The following is a 19,063-nucleotide window of genomic DNA, read 5'->3' as shown; positions in this document are numbered from 1 at the left end:
GTCATTACTTCCGTTGTAAATTTTCACATTCCCGCCATCATCGCGCAGCTCAGCGACGCGTCGTGTGCTGCTCTGCTGTCAACAGCACCGGAGAGCAGGTGAATGCCGGCAAAACAAACTTTCTGCCTGCTCAGCAGCTACAGAAGCGACACCGGACTTTTAGAAGTTTGAAGACAAGCTCTCGTCATCGATAGGTAAGTACCTGCTCGGTGTAATCGCAACGCGATACGCTTTCCATCACCAAATTACAGACTAGCAAATTAGCCAGTTAGCTAGCGTCCGTTAGCTTGTTAGCCGAGGTGCTAACGTCGGCCTCCTCCATCCCATTCAGGGGCTGCGGACGGGCATACGACATTATCCGCATCCAAAGGGGCTTTCTTACTTTTGGCTAGCACCTTTTCTTGGAGTTGCCGGTTTGGACAGGTAATTCTGTGGGAGCATCGATGCCTTGAGCTGAGAGGGAACATCCCGTGTTGTTGTGCACGTACCAGTCGTTGGCTACCGCGACTCAGAGTGGCCGTTAGTTTGGCTAGTTTGATGGCAGATGCAAACATGGGCTTTTATTGAAGCTGCTAGCAAAGAAAATCACAAGGCACGAGCTGCCACACGCAGCCAAACAAGCTGTTTTATTTGTCAGAAATGCATTGCGAGCGTGCTGTCCGCTTTTCTGCTGCGAGATGCTGCGCTGACTCCTGTCAGCTTGTTTTGGATGGTTTGTACTTTCTTGTGACTTTGACAACGTGGGTTGCCTGCTCTCGTTATCTGAGCTCAGCCTCGGAAACTTTGAAGTTGCTTTCACCGAGACGACTACAGGTGATATTAGTGTTATTACAAAAAGAGGTGCTATGTTCATTTTAGTGGCTGCTTCTGTTCGTTAAGCTCATTATTTTCCTGCAGTATTTAACTAGAGTAATCAAATTCAGAACTACCTGACCATTGGTTTAAACTGCTCCTGCTGAACACATTCAGTTGTTATAAATATAATGTGCTCAGATTGTGTGACAGCGGATCCAATTTGTCTTTTTTAGGATTAGTTTGAGTCCCAGTCTCCCAAGTGCACCAACGGGATAGAAAGCCATGGCAACTGTAGTGCCCAAACTCTCCAGCGCTGGGGCTGTGAAGATCCGTTTCACCAGTCTGGACCTGGGCACCACCAGGTGGAAAGAAGGGACGTTTGAGATTTTGGAAAAGGACAATAAAGTTAACCTCTGCCTGAGATTCAACTGTGGAGGAGCTTCCAAAACGTTCCAGGTATTTTACTGTTTTTTTTGTGTTTTACTGTGTTTACTGTTGTTTATAAGACCCCAAAAAATGTCTTACTTTCACATTGGTCTTTATTATTGTCATTTTTTTGTTAATGTCCTAAGAGGTACTGATTTCGATTTTAGTGGTCCTTTTGATTATGATCTAGCAACCTTTTGCACTTCATCCAGATAGAGTATTGTTTTATCTGGGTCAGCTGGCTCAGAAGGTACTGTGGGTTGCCTGTTATTCTTGGGATTGTTGTGTCAATTCACATGTCAAAATAAGATTCCTTGGGGTGAGTCATGCCACCGCCTTATTTTGGTGTGTAAGAGTGAATGAGTTAGATGAGAGGAACGTTTAAAAAAAAAAAAAAAAAAAAAAAATGTAAGAATGCACCAGACTTGCAAATTAAACAGCTGATTTAAAAACAGAGAAAAAGACACTGAACCCTCATAATCCTGCAAGAAACCACACACAAAAATATTAGGGGTGCAATGATACTCGTATCAATATTGAACCGTTCGATACAGTGCTTTCCGTTCGGTACGCATATGTATCGAACAATACAAAAATATTAGGGGTGCAACGATACTCGTATCGATATTGAACCGTTCGATACAGTGCTTTCGTTTCGGTACGCATATGTATCGAACAATACAAAATTTTTAATTTATTTTATCAACTTTTCTTCTGACGATGCTGTCTGTGTTGAGAGCTCAGTGGATCTGCGTTCGACTACTCCGCCTAGGCTGCACTGTCAAGCGCAGATCCACTGAGCGCAGCACAAGCTAGCAAGACAGAAGCTAAGCTCGTTGCAACATGGCAAATTGAACCTCCCCCACCCTCATTCAGATCTGGCGTTTGGAACTATTTTGGTCTTCATGTGAAGTATGACCCTGAAGGTAAGCGCGTCATGGACAAAAGTAAAACAGTATGTCGGATGTGCCACGCAATGCTCAATTACATGGGTGGGAACTACTGCGTTAGCGCAGTTTGCTCGTTAACGTGTTGACGCAGTCCAGCCCCACGCACGGGGCGATCCGCGGTAGCTCGTTAACGGAGATTTGTCATGTTAACGTCATTTCAGATTAACGCTGACAGCACTAGTGGGAACACAACGAATATGACTGCACATTTACTCCGACATCATCCTAGTGCAAAGACAAGTGGAGGCAGACAAAAACAACAAGCACGCATGTTACAAACTTTACCTGAGTCATTTAGACAGCTGTTAGCACATGATTCTCCTTATGGGGACCTGATATGTTTAATATGCTGCTGAGAGTATACCCCAGAAGAAGCGTATAGTATAGCTTTTATTTTGGAAAGCCATTTGTCTGTAATAAACTCTCTTTTCCAAAGATGAGTGATTTCTCGATCAGATAGGTTTATTTTTTTTATTACTTTGTTGTTTCAACAACATTAAATTTAAAAACTACTTCTGAGTTAAAATATATATTTATAATTTTAATAAATGATAAATTAAAAAAGCATATATATATATATATATATATATATATATATATATATATATATATATATATATATATATATATATATATATATATATATATATATATATATATATATATATGAGATAGAGAGATAGATATAGATAGATTTTTTATTTATTTATTTATTTTTTTGAGTTGCTTTCTCGGTTGAAAAGACTCCTACTAATGGATGGCTAAATGATGATATTTCTTTTTAAAGCATTACAGGAACAAACTTTTTAAATGGCACCCCATAAATCAGTCTTACATGTCTGATTCATGTCAGTACTAGAAGAATCTAAGCTGTCAGCTTTGAGGCATTATGCAATGAATGAGCAGTAGCTCTGCACTGAAGCCATGAATGAACCGGATTAGAAACATAATCTCACCCATGGCACATACCAGGGTTTGTTCAGCCCTCGGGTCAAGTGTTTTTAATGCATGCCTGTACTTCTTTTAGATGATCCCATATTCCAGAACTAAAATATTTCAGACTGACTGATGTGATTGGGTCTAAAAAGAATAATTAATATTACCCTTCCTCTTATTTTGAAAGTTCAGTTGCTGCTAAAACAGCTAGCTTCCTGTCCTCTTTTTCCCTACTAGTAAACCTCTTGTTTTTGCAGTTCAACTTAACCACTCCTATCTTAGTCCTTATTCTGCTCTGCTGATCTGCTGTGACCTGGTGGGTCACTCTGACCCAAACCTGCATCAGGAGATAAACTGGTTCATGGCTAGTAGGCCATGCAGGACAAGGACCACAGCATCTGCTGCTGTTTAACTCTCCCCTACTAGGAGTAACCTTGGATGCTCTTTTTTTTTTTCTTTTTCTTTTTTTTTTTTTTTTTTTTTTAAAGATTAGCCGTTTCTGTAATATTTCAGGCCTGCTTATGGAACAAAATGCCTGGGTTTAAATTGGAAGTTATTGAAGGTGGTCTCTGCCTATGCAAACCACATATTTATTCAAATACTCAGGTGTCAAAACCCATCTTTATGGGCGCAGGGGAGGTTGTCAAATGTTGTTTTGATGGGGAAAGCGTTAAGACAGAGAGGCTGGAGTTTGTCTAAGAGATCAGAAACTCTAACCCATTCACACGAAGTTTGTTATTACTTTCTTTAATAAAGTGTGTGTGCCTTCTCTCGATCCCCTCCTACCAACACAATATAACTGAAGTTTGTAGGAAAGTCTGGAAAACTTGGAGGCGCTAACACTGTAATGAATCTGTCTTGCTCCATTGCTAGGAAAGTCAAAAAAATTGAAACCCCACGACTGTTATAATTTCCAAACAGACATATAAGAGCTTTTCTGTAATAGTCTGGAGCAAGAGAAGTAAAACAAAAAAAACTTTGTCATCACAGTCAAGTGTTCTGAGTCTCTTGTTACGAAGAACCTCACTCCTCAGATAGCATGATATAAGACCTATTGAAGAAAGTAATAGCTGATAGAGTGAGGTTTGTCATATAGAACTAGTTTGTTCAAAGGTATACTTTATCAACAAGTATGATGTGAGGAGAAAGATGATGACGATGATAATGTATATATTACTATTGTATGTAATAGTAATAATCATGAATCCGAATATTTGCTGTTCTTTGCTCTCAGCTGAACCAGAACGTGAAAAATATTAGCCAGAGTGCCAACCGCATCGTCCTGACTCTGAAGGATAACAGTGTCATCACGCTGGACAAGATGCCTCCACCTTTGGTTCAGAAGACTAAAGAATACCTTGAAAAGCTGAAGCAAGGAAAGCCAGGTAATGACACCCCTGCACATTAAAAAACAACAACAAAACAAACAAAACAAAACTGAAAGATTTTTATTTTTTATTTTTTTGGGAATTAATCCTTGTATGCTCTTCCTGCAGAGAATGGTCACTTTTTCTCTGCAGCTTCATGTTAATATATTAATATTTCTTAAGTTGATGCAGAGTTTCAAGTAGGGATGTGCTCGTCTGGCTGACCAGTCGACTAGTTGTTGCTATTGTCACTAGTTGATAACAGATGTACTAGTCATTTAATCTATTTGGTTTACATTTAATTGATACCCAATGTTAGTAACAGGGTTTGTACAGGTGCTTGAAATCCTTATCCTTATAAATGCTTGAATTTTATTTTGTCTTTTCAAGGTTTGAAAGGTACTTGAATTTCAGATGTTGTGCTTAAAAGTGCTTCAAATTGTAAATGTATTTCATTCACCACAAATAACTATCTGATTGAATAGTTTTCTTATCAGATAGAGAAATAAAATTAGTTGCTAAGTGTAAAAACAAAATTTCTCCACCTGGGCTGCCTTGCACCTCTGCATGTCATCAGATTGCTTGAAGAACAGGATTCATTTGTATCCTATTAAATAAACAAAACATCTGTAGCTGTCATGAAAACTTATGCAACAGGTTGTTGCGAAGTAAGGTGTGTGTTAGTCTGCTTTTAAATCTATGATCTGAATGCTTTATGCATCATGGCAATGCAGCAGTATTATTTTTATTTTTTTTTATTATTATTTTTTTTTATTATTTTCAGTTCAAGCACATAGATTAACTTGAAGTGATGCTGACTCTACAGTGTAACGGGATCATTTTTATGCTTTTTTTTTTTTTTTTTTTTTTTTCCCCTGAACTTTTTGTTTATGCTGCAGTTTTAAAATCATCCCTCGGAAGTGCCAACTTCAGTGTGCTCGGGAACAGATCTGTGAAAAATGAGGCTAACCCGTCCGGGGAGAGACAGGTGATCAAGAATGCAATAACAATCTTAACTTAAACACATGTGGACAAACGTACATGTGTTTAACTTAATTCCTCCTGGTGTGTTCAGACGACACTGAGGCGGCAGAGCGCAGAAGGCCGGGAGGACACGACACCGAGAAAACCTCTCGGCAGCCCGAGCAGAGCGGCTTCCACTCCCACTCGCACAGGACTGTCTGAAAACAGGCAGGCTGGGAATTTTTAGACTGTATTACACAGAATAAATTAAATTAATTTATGAATGTTTAATCCTGCCCCATTTGGCATGTGAATTATTCGATGTTTCTGTTTCTCAGGAGCGAGAAGAGAAAGCGACTCCTCACTCCTGATAACGACCTCAGTGAGGATTACCCAAAGGAAAACGACTCCTCGAGGTATAATCAGCACTGAATTGCAGTGCTGTTGGTGACTCATAGGATGACCTTATCTCTGCAGCCTTTTGTCTGAACCACTGCCTGTTTGTTTTTTGCAAATCTTGTGGCGAGATAATTAAAACTGTAACTGGTAATCAGTAGGTCGCTACTTTCATCGGCAAAATACGAACCTTGATTGATAGACTTTATTTTACTGAATTTGAGTAACATTTTTCAGCAACAACAAGGCGACTTCTGACCCCTCCTCCAGGAAGTTTCTTCTGAGCTGCAAAGAAAAGCTGAAGCAGTCAGAGGAGAACAGGAGCTCAGGTAAACCCAGCAGCACCACCTTTTTGTAATCTAGTTGCACAGCATTCTCTATGCAAATTTTTCCCAGACACTGATACACTCATGTGCCTCCTTAACTGTAGCTCCTCTTGGGTCAACTCCCCTTCAGCCATCATCTTTCTACGGCAGCCGATCTGCGACTAAAGACTACAGCCAGAGCCACTCTTTTCTGGACAGGTGAGTTGCTTCATGGCTCAATTAAAATGCAAAGCAGCAGCAGTTTGAACCTAGGATCAAGAATTTAAAAACAGTACTATTTGATACTTATTTAAAGGGAACCTTTTGATTGTTCTTCGAAGATGACTTCTACAGTACCCGCCCTCCATGCTAGCTTTGGCTTTCTGTGATTCTTCTATTTATAGATTATCTCCCACTTTGCTGATACCTGGTAGCTAGTAGCCATCATGTGTTTTGTTTCAAGGTTACAAACAGCTTCTAACTGCATTATCGCCACTATGTGATAGTGCATTATATCCTACCAGGCAAGGGAAAGTGAATATTTTGACATAAAATATAGTCACATAAACTATGATTTTTTTTTTTTAAAGATCTTAACTGTCTGTATTTTAGTTAATAATTTTTAGATAATTTCAAGATCATTAGAATACTTGTGAGTTGTGTTCCTGTAATTAGAAAGAAATCTAAACCTAGAATTAAAAGTACGTCTCCCAATTTGTCTTGATTGACTTAGATATATATTTATGAAGATCCGAAATGAAATCTTAGATAAGAAAAAATCAGGTCTAAAGATTCTGTCCCAGATCTAATTTCAAAAGTGAATTACTTTCACAAGGTTGAGCCAAGCTTTCCCACCTGCCTGCAGACTTTTCCAAGCTTCCTGCTAGACTGATGGTGGGTGCTTAGAGTGCTGGCTTCAAACCTGGGTAGGTTTTGATTAGTTAAAATCAGATGAAAGGAACCAGTCATCTCCTTGGCTCAGGTGATAACAGGGGAGAACATTTCTATTCATCCAGTGATTGATTTTTAAATCTCCTCAGGCCATCCAGTACTGCACAGACCCCCACAGCCAAAAGGAGCCTCATGCTACCGAACCACTCCACTCCCTTTAAGAAGGTACGACCCTCCTTGGACTACGGTGGCTGGAACAAGCAGAGGCCCTCTACCCTGGCACAGCCTCAGGCTCCACTGCAAGGGTACAGATAAGCCAGCTCCACTTGATATGAAATTAATTTGATCCATGACACCAAATAACAAGGGAAAAATCAAAACAACAAGCAGTTTTTGAAACTTCTGTTATTCATTTAAGATTTTCCAACCTGGGCAACACCTGCTACATGAATGCCATCCTGCAGTCCCTCTTCAGTCTCCCCTCCTTCTCTAATGACATGCTGAGGCAGAGCATCCCATGGAAGAAGTTGCCCATCAATGCCTTGCTCAGGTACTGTATTATATTATTATAGGTTGATAGTAACTGTTGTTTGTTAACAATACTCTGGATTGTTGTCATTTTTAACATAGGTGTTAAATGACACAGGAAGCAGTTTAAATGAACTTTGTTATGATCAGTGTCCTGTCTTCACTCTGTGCAGGCGATTTGCTCACCTCATGGTGAAGAAGGATGTGGCCTGTCCAGAGACGAAGAAAGACCTTTTGAGGAAAGTAAAGAGTGCCATCTCCTCCACAGCGGAGCGTTTCTCTGGAAACATGCAGAATGTAAGTTTCCCACTTAAACTCATGTATATGACCAGGTATGCTTTTCAGTTGAGATTGTGTGCCCACATATGAAAAGGGACAGCAAAACAAATCTTTAAATTGCACCTTTGAAAATTTAAGAATAATAGTGTAGAGAATAACTTTTAGTAGAAGGTTTATGTTTAAAGAGCACAGTTTAGAAATTAAACAAGTAATATAGGTTTGCTTTTCCCAGTGTTTTCTCTAACTTCTTCCTCTTCCTCTAGTCCCAAATTACAGTAAGACTGTTTATTATTAATGTTGAGCTCATTTTGGGCTCAGAATACCTGCTGAAGGACAGTCTGCAATTCTAATTATTATCTAATTAGTAATAATTATCTAATTATTACTCTGTGTGTTTGGACTGAAGATATAATGTATTTGCTCAAAAATTTCTCTGGTGCCACAGCTAAAAATTGAACACAGACTACAATACCAAAAAAAAGGTGTGCATATACAGTAGTGTGTAGCACAGTAAAATACAATACGACACAACAAGTGTCCAGCGAGGTAAAATTATGTGAAAGAGGCTAAAAACAAAAAGGAAAGTGTTTTAAAAGTGATAAATAAGTAAAAATCTAACACAGTAGAACATGTAGAAACATGTGATACAGTACAGAGCTCAGCAATTCAATGATAATGTAATTAAATAAAAGCTGACTATAATGCAATCAAGTGACTTTAGAAAGTGTCTCAATTTCAAAGCGAAAGTAAAGCAAATATGAGATGGCACGCTGGTTCAAATTATGACTTTTGGCTTTCAAAGGAGGATCCCCCCCCCCCCTTCCCATCCATTTCTGTTTGAGGCTGCCTGCTCATAGTTTTGTGATAGATGTGCATCATCACAACTCTGTTGTTTTTTTGTTTATAACATTCAATATTTAGTATTTACTGTTATTTACACTTATCTAGGTTGTTGCTTTGATCTCTGTATTGTGGTGTTCGCTTGTTGTTTGTTTCATTTTCTTCTTCTTTTAATAGCTGTTCTAACAAATTTTCTCAGTGTCTCTTACTGCCCCCCCTCCCCTCTGTTTTTCTGTCTTTCTCTCTCCCTTTCTTTCTTTTTGTCTAATAATAATATAGATCAATCAAGTGGACCAACATGGCATTGCCATACTTTCTCCACTTAAAAAAAATAAATCCGTTGAGCATCTTTCTTCAGACAACAATTCTGATTGCTAAAGTACCGACCAGGAGAGGCAAAAAACCCCCCCCAAACTAAAACACACAAAAGTTAAATCTTTCAGGCTTATGGTTTAAAGTGGCTGTGAATAAAATCCTGTTTTAAACCCCTACATGTTTCTTGTTTTTCAGGATGCTCATGAATTCTTGAGTCAGTGCTTGGACCAGCTGAAGGACGACGTGGAGAAGATGAATAAGAGCTTAACGAACGAGGCCGCCTCCTCCTCCTCATCTTCTGTAGTGGGTGAGAATGGTCTGGAGGGAACGTCATCGGCAGTCAAAGCAGAGCCTGGTGATGAGGCAGACACCTCGCGGATCTACACCTGCCCCGTGGCGGTCAACATGGAGTTTGAGGTGCAGCACACCATCACGTGCAAAGGGTGAGGCTGGTCTCCTGCCTATCATTCAAAACTCTCGATGAAGGTGAAAGGTGTTTGATTCCCTCTTTGTTGTGTTGCAGCTGTGGCGAGGTGGTGAACAAGCGAGAACAATTCAATGACTTGTCCATCGACTTGCCGCGAAGAAAGAAGACACTGCCGCTTCGCTCCATCCAGGACTCCCTGGATCTGTTTTTTAGGGTGAGTCACTGGTCCCGTCATCCTGATGCCCCCCATGTTGGATCAAAAATGACCAACAGGGTCAGAGGAGTGCACTTATTAGCTTAGTATGCGCAATGAGGCTCAGGCAGGAAAAAACACTGTAGCATTTTAGTTTGCAGTTTACAAACTGAGAGAGCCTTTGTGAGGAGACACAAAAAATAGAATTTCTTTCGAGACAAGCATCGGCTGGATGTAATTTCATATATAATTAGTTACTTTTTCTTTTTACAGATGGAGGAAATTGAGTATTCGTGTGAAAAGTGCAACGGGAAATCAGCGACTGTTACGCATAAATTCAGTAAACTACCCAGGTATCTACAGTCTGTTTAAACACACACAGTAAAGACACGCAATAAACACTAAAGATACAGCACATATGGAAAACATTGAAAGCATAACCAGCTTATGGAATAAAAAGAATTTAAGTGCCTAAAAACCTTTGTCTTCACAGAGTGCTTATCCTACACCTGAAACGGTACAGCTTTAACGCTCAGCTGTCTCTAAACAGCAAGCTGGGTCAGCAGGTCTTGATCCCACGATACCTGACCCTGCTCCCCCACTGCACCGAATCTACAAGACCCCCCATCAGCCTTGGCTGGAGCCCTCAAGCTGCCTTGTAAGATGGGAGAAAACATTTTAATATGCATACAAATTTAATTCTGTGTAAATACATTAGATGGCTGGAGTGATTTCAGTTTTAAAAGGCCAATTGGCAATGTTTTGACATCTCCTGCAGCCATGATTTTTCATGTTGGTTTAATACCCCAGAGACGACTACATGTAATAAAGTCAGCATTTAGTTTGCAATTTAAAGGAAAAACATGCAAATATTGCTCCTTTAAGTAAAACTTAACAATCAGCCTAGAAGTAGAGCTCCAATAGCAGCAAGAGTTTTATTTGCCTTTGTTTTTCTCAAAGGTCCAGAACACTTAAAACGTCACAGTTGGTCAACTCGTCCACAGCGCCTCTTCGGTAAGTTCTGCAACACTTGCAGAGGAAAAATGACTTTTGTGCTTTAACAACCTCTTTAAACAATGTGTTATCTGACTGAAGGGTTTTCTGTTTGGGCTTATGAATTTATTTGCTGAACATGTGACTTTGTGTAGTAGGATCGTAGGGAAAACTTCCAACTCCAACTGTACCTCCATCCTTGTGGACTCTGACTGCGAAGAGGGGCCTAACAGGAAGGTGAGCGCGAGCCGCAAGCGACGCCTGAGTATCTGTCTGCCTGACGACGATGATCGCGCTGAAGAGGTGAGCATCTGCTTTTACACTTTAACAAACAGAATCCAGCCTCCTCTGGCATCTTCTGTTGTGACACAGTTTAATGTGTTTTCAGAGGGGGGCAGCAATCGATTCAACAGACTTCAGTGGCATCAATGATGATGAAATGCTGGCGGCTGTGCTGGAGATTAGTCGCCAAGAGGCCGGGCTCTCTGCACCTCCTCCTCTGGATGATGAGCCGACAAGCAGCCCGGACACCGGGTTTGGGGACACAGATGCACATGACTTGGCCTATCACGCAGATCTGCTAGAAGCAGATAGCAAACAGCCCGCAGGTACTCTAACGGGATATTTAAGCAGAGACAGTATGAGTTTCAAATCTATTGCAAGATTTCTTAACAGCAAAGATGATGGTAGATGTACAGCTTTCAGGGGAAACAATGACTGCGGTACCCCGGCCTAACTTTCTTTTTGAAGTCAATCCGGACCTCCTCTATCGCCGCAAACTCAGCCAGCTGTGAGTCCTGGTGCAGTCTGGGTGTTCAGTGCAGCGGCGGCGGAAAAATAAAAAGGCGAGCAGGCGGTGCTGAACATTGGACTTTTGATGCTGGCTAAGAGTGCGTGTCTGTGTACTTTTGACAGGGAACTTCCCTCCGTGCCATACAGAGGTTGGCAGCATCGACTCAGTATTTATTCAGGGCGAGGCAGGACGTGTCACTTTCCCCCCCCAATACCGCACAACGCCATGTTTGTCACAAACATTTAAGGAGGACCGGCCTCATTAAGCGACATACTTGACACGCCTTTAGAGGGCGCCGTTTCTCTTCTTTTCATTCTTCTGTGCGGCGATTAACCTCGTATAATTGGACTTATTTCCGCCACCTGCTGGGCTGGAGTGAGTGTACAGTACAGGACTTTATTCTGCAATATTGCAAAAACAGAGTTTGTACAAGTTCTAATGAACTTTAAAGTCAATATTTCATAAGCTGGACTGGGTCCAACAGTACAATCTGGATCAGGAGAGAGAAGAACAGGAGCTGCAGCAGGCTTTGGCACAGAGCCTCCAGGAGCATGTAAGACCAGAGAGAGACTGTGTAGCATTTAACACATCTGCAGCTCAATTGTTTTCATATTTCAACACAGTGGAGACACTTTGATGCACCTAAATGGAAAAAGTGCTTACTTTCAGCTGCTGAAGAGAGAATGGTTGGAGCCCATCAGAAGGGATGCTACATTTACATCCCTCTGACCCAAATGGACCTTTGTATAATCCAATGTAACACCTGAGTTTGGTGCACCAGTTCTACCAGTGTTAGATGCTCACAACAATTTTTTTTCTAGCTTCCAGTAATGGTGACCTTCCATTTGCTGTTAGATTACAGTAGATCTCTCATTATCCTTAAATATCATTGACTACTCTGAAGTCTTTCACCAACTAACAGACCTGATGCAGGAAAATAAAACTTATGACATCATCTCTACAGGAAGCTCAGGAGATGAGAGAGGACGATGATTTGAAGAGAGCCACTGAGCTCAGCTTGCAAGGTAAGAAATACAATTTACTCCCAGGAATCGTCAGCACACGCTTATTTGACCAACTGTGTTCAGCTGATTTTTGTATTGTGATGGTTGCTGTTGATCCCGCTCAGCTGGCAGCAGTGTGGCGATGTAAATAAGACTGAACGCAGCCACTAAACAAAGAAATTTGACTGGATATTTGCAGATCTGTTTAGTCAGCACAAACAAATGTTTAAAGTGTTCTTTAATCAGACTCTGAGCAATGTGAAAATACTGCACCGGCGTCATCATCTCCTCCTCATTCAACAGAGTTTAACAACTCCCTGCCCGATCTGCTCTGCTCGGATGATGACTCTGGCAACGAGGATGTGCTGGACATGGAGTACACTGAAGCAGAAGCCGAGAACCTGAAGAGAAACGCAGAGGTATATCCAGCTGGCACACAGTGTAAAATGCTGCAGAGCACAAAAAACAGCAAATAGTTTATTCACCTTAAATACAACGGATGTATAATCACTATGCAAAAATAAAAACAGTGTTTTACAAATGTAAACCTTAATAAAGGGTCAGTTTACACACCACAGATAAAGTCTTAGATAATCTGCAGGACACTGAGTTGATTATGAATCAGAACATGGTGAAATACACGCACTGATTAAGAAACTGCAGAATAAGTTAAATAAAGCAGCAGACTGATGATAACTTATTGGTTGTGGCCTGCATTAACCTGCCTATGTATCCTGTAATCCACAGAGTGGGGAGTTGGCCAACTCGTTCAGACTCATCAGTGTGGTCAGTCACATCGGGAGCAGCTCCTCCTCTGGTGAGCACTTGTGTTTGTTTGTTCCTCCGAGTTTAGGTCCTCATGTGTTTTGACAGTGACAAATTATTCAGGAACAATGAAGATGAGTCAAAACTGTGTATGAACACTTTAAGGAACTGCTTTGATGTTTACGCTGCTTTATTTATATCCCTTATTATCTCAAATGTCAATGAAGAAATTGGCAGCCAGAAAAAAAGTTTATTTATATTAAGAATCCTTAAATTATCAGGGAAAACATTGCTGGATGAAACTGTGTGGTCTTTACTTGGTGTGGGTTTGTGGGTCTCTTGCCTTTAGTTTTGTCTTCAGCAGTAAATTTTGTGAGAGCCTCAAATAATGGTCAGCACCTTTCAGCAAAAACATGATCTAGCCTGTCCTGATCTGATATTAGATGATGAATATTAGCTGACCAGGTAAAACAGAATTGAAATCTAAGACATTAGCTAACTTAATGGTTGTAGGTTTTAGGAGGAGCCACTGATAATGTGGCTATAAAAATGTTTTGTTTTTTAATCTTTCAGGCCACCAACACAGTGGAATTTAAAAAAAAAAAAAAGAAAAGAAAAAGTATCATTGTCCAAACACTTATTTACCTGACTGTATACTAAAGCTAGAACCATAAAGTTAGCTCATGTGTCAGGCAGAGGTTATATTTGTCCAATAACTTTGGATAAATGCTGGTGACATCATCCTTGTCTATACGTGGATGGCGTGGGTGTGCCCTCTGTGTCTGTCGCTGTCGTGACTATAGACTTCAAGAACCAAATGCTTGCTCTGTGAACAAATATTGATAGATTGTTCCCCATCTTTATCTTCCCTGTAGGCCATTACATCAGTGACGTGTACGACATGAAGAAACATTCGTGGCTGACCTACAATGACCTGGACGTGTCTCGCACGCAGGAAGCAGCTGTCCAGCGAGACCGTGACCGTAGCGGATACATCTTCTTCTACATGCACAAGTGAGTGTGCAAGTCCTCCTGTCAGCTGGTTATAGATGTCACTGTAATGATGTGAGATGCCCTGCTAATAACACGCTGCTACCTTGTGATCTCTCAGGGATGTGTTCGAGCAGCTATCTGAGATGGAGAGATCTGGAGCCGGAAGCACCTCAGAGGCAGGAAGGAATGTCCTGCAGCCCCTCTGAGCGCAACGTCTTTGGACGCCCACCCACACTCAACCACAGCTGATCCTGTTAGATAAAGCTGCCCTGTGAATCCTCCTATACTACTGATTGCCGTCCCTTTTAGGTAGCCTTCAGGCATTTCCTTTTTCCTCTACAGATCACTAAAGGCCAGGATAAAAATAACACCTGATGATGCCGACACAGGGGCTGACCTGTCAAGACTCTTTCAGATACCAGAAATGCAGTTAAAATGTTCCGTGGATCAATTTTTGCCTCCGTGTTTTTGGGGCTGGAGTCTTTCTTTGCTATCATTTTATCAACGGTTTTGTAAGGTTTAATTTTGTTGTTTCTTTCTTAAAGACTTTTCTTCAGACTTTTACTTCAAACTATCAAACACTGGGCGCTCCTGGTGCTTTGTAGATTGTATGTTTGCAGACCCCTTTATTTCCCATATAAGCAAAATAAAGATATATTCTATGTTGGAGTATAAGCTATTATAGAATTTAGAGGGTTGTTGTATTTAGCGGGTACATTTGGTGCAATATTTGTTACTGGCACAAACTGGTCCATTCAAAACAGCTTTCTGTCCCACAGTGTGGATGTCTTCCCAGTTGCTTTTTGTACTTCATGTGCAACCTGATATTTTTTTGTGTGATTATTTCCATATTTTAGAGGTGTGAAAGAACGTGCATTCATTAATATTTAACTGAGCTTTTCTCAGTTGATCACACTTTGTTGTTTGTTTGGGGTTTTGACCTTGTGCCTCCCAAGAAAAGTTTTATAAATATGTGCATACAAGCTTTACTTTGGAAAGTCGCACAACCTTGTTGTTTTTGAATGTTTGTCAAATCTGAAACAGTGTGCAAGTCAGAGTTTCTTCTATAAAGCCAACAGATTTTTATATTTATTGCATATAGAAGGGGGTTGGTTTCTCTTAATTAGCCCAAAATATGAGCCAAGGCAAATGGAAGTCATTACTACTTTATAACCAGAGAAGATACAGTACCTGTTGCATAATATCTTTTATTTCAACACCTTTAGAACAAGTGTTAAGCATTTAAAGTGCCCCTGTTATGCTCATTTACATGGTTAAAGTGTAACTGTGGGATTAAACGCCTTATTGTTCAGGGAAGGAACCCGTTATCTGCTCCGTTTTAGTGCCTGTCCCTTCAAGGCACCTGTCTTCTGCTCTGATTGGTCAGTTGATAACATTAATATTCTCAGACTGACTGTTAAAGCTGTAGCCATGTTTGGAAGACGTTTTTACCTGTAAATACAGTCGGAATCACCTGTTGATTCTTTATTTCAAAATGTGCCAAACTCACTGCTACTAGGGCAGTACATCGTGATGTAGATTCGTTATGGACTACAAACAATGCCTTTTAGCAGCTCTGTGTTTTTGTTTTAAAGCAGTTTCACCCTACAAGTATTTATTCAATGATGGAATAAATAAACAGTAGTGAGTGTTGGAGATGCTGGATATTTTCACTTCTGTTTGTCTTCTGGTCTATAACTGTAGGGAGATTTTATTTTATTTTTTAATTTTAAAAAGCATAAAAGGGGCACTTTATGAACCAGTTCCTGTCAGGCATGAAATATGTGGAATATTCTGTTTATTACTGGGCACCGACTGTGTAACTTTTATTCTGTGAAAGGAAAAAAAAAAAAGCTCACTCGTACACATGCTATTATAGACTTAATCTGTACAGCAGATTATTCCCTCAAATTAGCACAACATGGCATTAATTTCAAAAATTAAATCACTGCAGACCAAATTTGACACAACTTCTGTCTTTATATTTGGGGATTTTAGGAAGTGTGCACTGATTAGCCGACTTCCTGTTGCACCACGCTGTGTTAATTCTCCAGGTGTTTTAATGTCTGCATTGATTGACGTTTCTTAAATGCCTCTCCTGAACATGCTGTCCTACACGCAGTGTAAAGAGCATAACATGTATTAGTGAAGTGAGAATGAACAGCTTTTTCTACCCTTCATACACAACCGACTCTTCCTAAAGCAGATTTTAATAAAATATTCCAATGAAAGAACAGATGTTTTTTGGTGTTTGAAACTCTTCAGCAGAGCTCACATCAAGTGTTTTTTCAGGAGGTCAGACTGTTTAGTGACAAGTCATTTTATAATACAGACTGTAGTGGGTGTCTTCAAATAAATATAAGAACCACAACAGTATAGAAGCAGTTTCCACCATCACATAGTGCAATATTTAATCTCAGGCCTGCAGGCAGCAGTCAGGGTCACCTGTCCTGACTGCACCTCTTCATCAGGGGGTCTAGGTGTCGGCCTGTGAGTCTGCTGTACTCGCTCAGGATGTAGTTTTCTCTCTGCTGCATCTGCAAACATGTTACACCTTTAATCAACATCGAACATCCAGACATCACACAGTTTGAAGTTCATAAATTTGGTATTAAAAAAAAAGAAAGAAAAAAAGACTCAGCTCATATAGATCTACCTATGGATGACAGATTAAAGGAAAAAACTGAGTCTTTGTAGATGTGATGATGGAGGCATCTTCTAAGGACTTCTAATGGGTTGTGATCTTGTGACTTGAGCACAAAGTGTATTTCCATTTGAGCTATAGTCTGAGTGGAGGAATGAATTTGGACACAAAGCCACTGTCTCCTTACAAACCTCAGTCCATTCTTCCTCTGTCTCGTGCCTGTAGCCCAGCAGGTGGCAGATCCCGTGCGCAGTGACAACCTGAAACAGGAACAATGAAACAGTTAATCACAGAAAATGGTACTGCTGTGCTTCATTTGGAAGCATTGACGGATTACACGCATGAGGGACAGGATAACTTAAGTTACTGTTTCATACAGTCAGCGCTCCATGCAGATCCAGGGATTCCTCCTGACACTGCTTCATCACAAACTCCACCCCAAGGAAGATATCTCCAAGGTTCAGCTCGTCTCTGTGAAGGGGGCAGGGCAACTTCCCGGGCCTCAGGTCCTTAAATAAACCCCCACAAAACACACAGATATTTGAGTGGAGAAGTTACCCCAACCCTGCAGATTGTGTTCATGTCTTTCCCACAAGATAGCACAGTAGGTCAACTTAACCTCAATTTTAACTAGTTAAGTCTTGAGTAACGCTGCACCCTAGTGGTGAAAGTTAGTTAAATTCTGTAGAGGGTAAATAAAAAGAGGCCCTTTAAGGAAGCTTTCCAAACTGAGTGAAGTGATCAGAGAGATGTACTACTATGCTGAGCCTAGAGTCAAAGTTTTTAGTGCCATGAAGGTTGCTCTCTTTTATTTTATTTTATTTTTTACCTGGCTATATCACCATGGTAATATATGCCAAACAGGTAACCTGGTGCAGACCAGTAAGGTTCACAGTTTTGGTTTAAAATAGATGGAAAGCCACCAATTTCCGTCCCTGAGTGAATATTAAATAACATTAATATTAAAGGAGCTACTAAATACAAATAGATGCCCAAACAGTAAAATAATGTGCATACACTATCTCTCTTTCAAAACTCTTATTCACCTCATGCCGCTTTCCATAGAAGATAATATGGATGATTAGAAAAGGACACTATTAGCCATGATGCAAGCATTGGGCAACAGTTTTGACTGAAAGCCTTTTACACAGCATACGTGTAAGATCTGTAGAAATATTTTGAGCTTAAAAAATACTCTTCAGACTCATCTATGCCTAATGTAGCCATTCACACCAAAGGCATAATTTTACTGTACCAATGCCATTTTTTTCGGCCAAGCTTTACACAGTGGAAAACTGATACTGACACATGGCTGACAGTTACAATGAAATCAAATCAGCCTTCAGCTTTCTAATTGGGGTTGTTTTATTTCCCTTTCAGGATGTGGAGGGCCAGATTAAGATGGTTCACAGCTGCCTGTGACCCCCTGACTGTAGTTTGCCCTACAGCTCTTGATAAGTCCATTCAAAGGCTCTGCTTGCCCATGCTGTTAGATGGTGACGTTGATGAGTCACAGAAGAAGCAGCTGGACGACAAAGGAGGCTTTTTCTGAAGCTCCATTTGGCCTTTGAAACTTTATGAATCTTTTATTGCACACAAAGCAGTGTAATAAATCAAAAACAGAAGAAGACGTCCAGAACACACCCCCACCACCACCAGATCTCCACTAACAGAAGTGTGTTCATTCAAAACGTTTAGCTGCCATGTTTACCTCGTAGAATGGGAAAGACAGGACATCCGTGGGTGTGTTCTTCTTCCTGTAGATGTGATTGATCTGCTGCATCTTCTGGTTGTCCACGCAGATGATACCCAGGTCGAACTTCTGGATGCCCAGTATGTGTCTCAGCGTGACCACGTCCCTGCGCAGCCTGGCGCGCCGAAGAGGCACCACCTTCTGGAGGTTCCTCAAAACTACTCCCATTTTAAACAGCCGACACGAGAAGAGAACACAGCTACGGAAAGATCTCGGTACATAGGTGAAGGTTACCCACTAACCTATCTCCTACCTGGCAGCACTTTATTGTCGGTTGGTGAGCTTCGCCGTTAGCCACAAGCAAACTGTAGTCTCCGAGGTGACACGAATGCAGTCCCCGGGAAGTAGATAGTGTAGTTCTTTTCTGGTTTATACAGCTCTGATAACCTAATTTACATTCATGAAATATATTCTTTCTTTTAATAGATATGGTCGCTTATCTGTTAACAACCGCCTCATTGGCCATAGCGGAACGAATGGTTTAGCATTACTAGCAGAAGGAGGACT

At 40.7% G+C, this 19,063-nt stretch overlaps 2 protein-coding genes across 2 annotated transcripts; one reads left to right on the top strand and one right to left on the bottom strand.

Moving 5' to 3' along the window:
* The first annotated feature begins 34 nt into the window (after positions 1 to 34).
* Positions 35 to 16,393, top strand: usp37 (ubiquitin specific peptidase 37). The gene is given in 25 exon segments (XM_082508955.1): positions 35 to 194; positions 1,029 to 1,251; positions 4,342 to 4,492; positions 5,374 to 5,462; positions 5,550 to 5,665; positions 5,776 to 5,853; positions 6,071 to 6,162; positions 6,264 to 6,357; positions 7,179 to 7,334; positions 7,448 to 7,579; positions 7,731 to 7,854; positions 9,187 to 9,434; positions 9,515 to 9,632; positions 9,885 to 9,964; positions 10,105 to 10,269; positions 10,572 to 10,625; positions 10,760 to 10,907; positions 10,993 to 11,250; positions 11,252 to 11,290; positions 11,864 to 11,950; positions 12,362 to 12,422; positions 12,705 to 12,820; positions 13,149 to 13,218; positions 14,042 to 14,180; positions 14,278 to 16,393. Coding segments are annotated over 24 exon segments (2,877 nt in total). The 5' UTR covers positions 35 to 194; positions 1,029 to 1,077; the 3' UTR covers positions 14,366 to 16,393.
* ybey (ybeY metalloendoribonuclease) lies at positions 14,856 to 18,931 on the bottom strand. Its single transcript, XM_082508954.1, has 4 exons — positions 18,515 to 18,931; positions 17,181 to 17,312; positions 16,995 to 17,063; positions 14,856 to 16,696 (listed from the first exon to the last, which is right to left on the bottom strand). Exons 1-4 carry the CDS (start codon positions 18,722 to 18,724, stop codon positions 16,601 to 16,603), a joined length of 507 nt encoding a protein of 168 aa, XP_082365080.1. The 5' UTR covers positions 18,725 to 18,931; the 3' UTR covers positions 14,856 to 16,600.
* Between the last annotated feature and the right edge of the window lie 132 nt (positions 18,932 to 19,063).

The sequence above is a fragment of the Aulonocara stuartgranti genome, assembly GCF_965226115.1.
Source record: "Aulonocara stuartgranti genome assembly, chromosome: 16".
NCBI classification, from domain to species: Eukaryota; Metazoa; Chordata; class Actinopteri; order Cichliformes; family Cichlidae; genus Aulonocara; species Aulonocara stuartgranti.
This window is presented reverse-complemented; position numbering and strand designations above follow the sequence as displayed.

What these genes read in the sequence shown, in the direction of transcription:
- ybey (XM_082508954.1), bottom strand. Translation starts at nt 18,724, where the DNA reads ATGGGAGTAGTTTTGAGGAACCTCCAGAAGGTGGTGCCTCTTCGGCGC. An exon ending in TGTCTTTCCCATTCTACGAG is followed by an intron (nt 17,313 to 18,514) that starts GTAAACATGGCA and finishes GGTTTATTTAAG; the next exon opens with GACCTGAGGCCCGGGAAGTT. An exon ending in CAGAGGAAGAATGGACTGAG is followed by an intron (nt 16,697 to 16,994) that starts GTTTGTAAGGAG and finishes ACATGTTTGCAG; the next exon opens with ATGCAGCAGAGAGAAAACTA.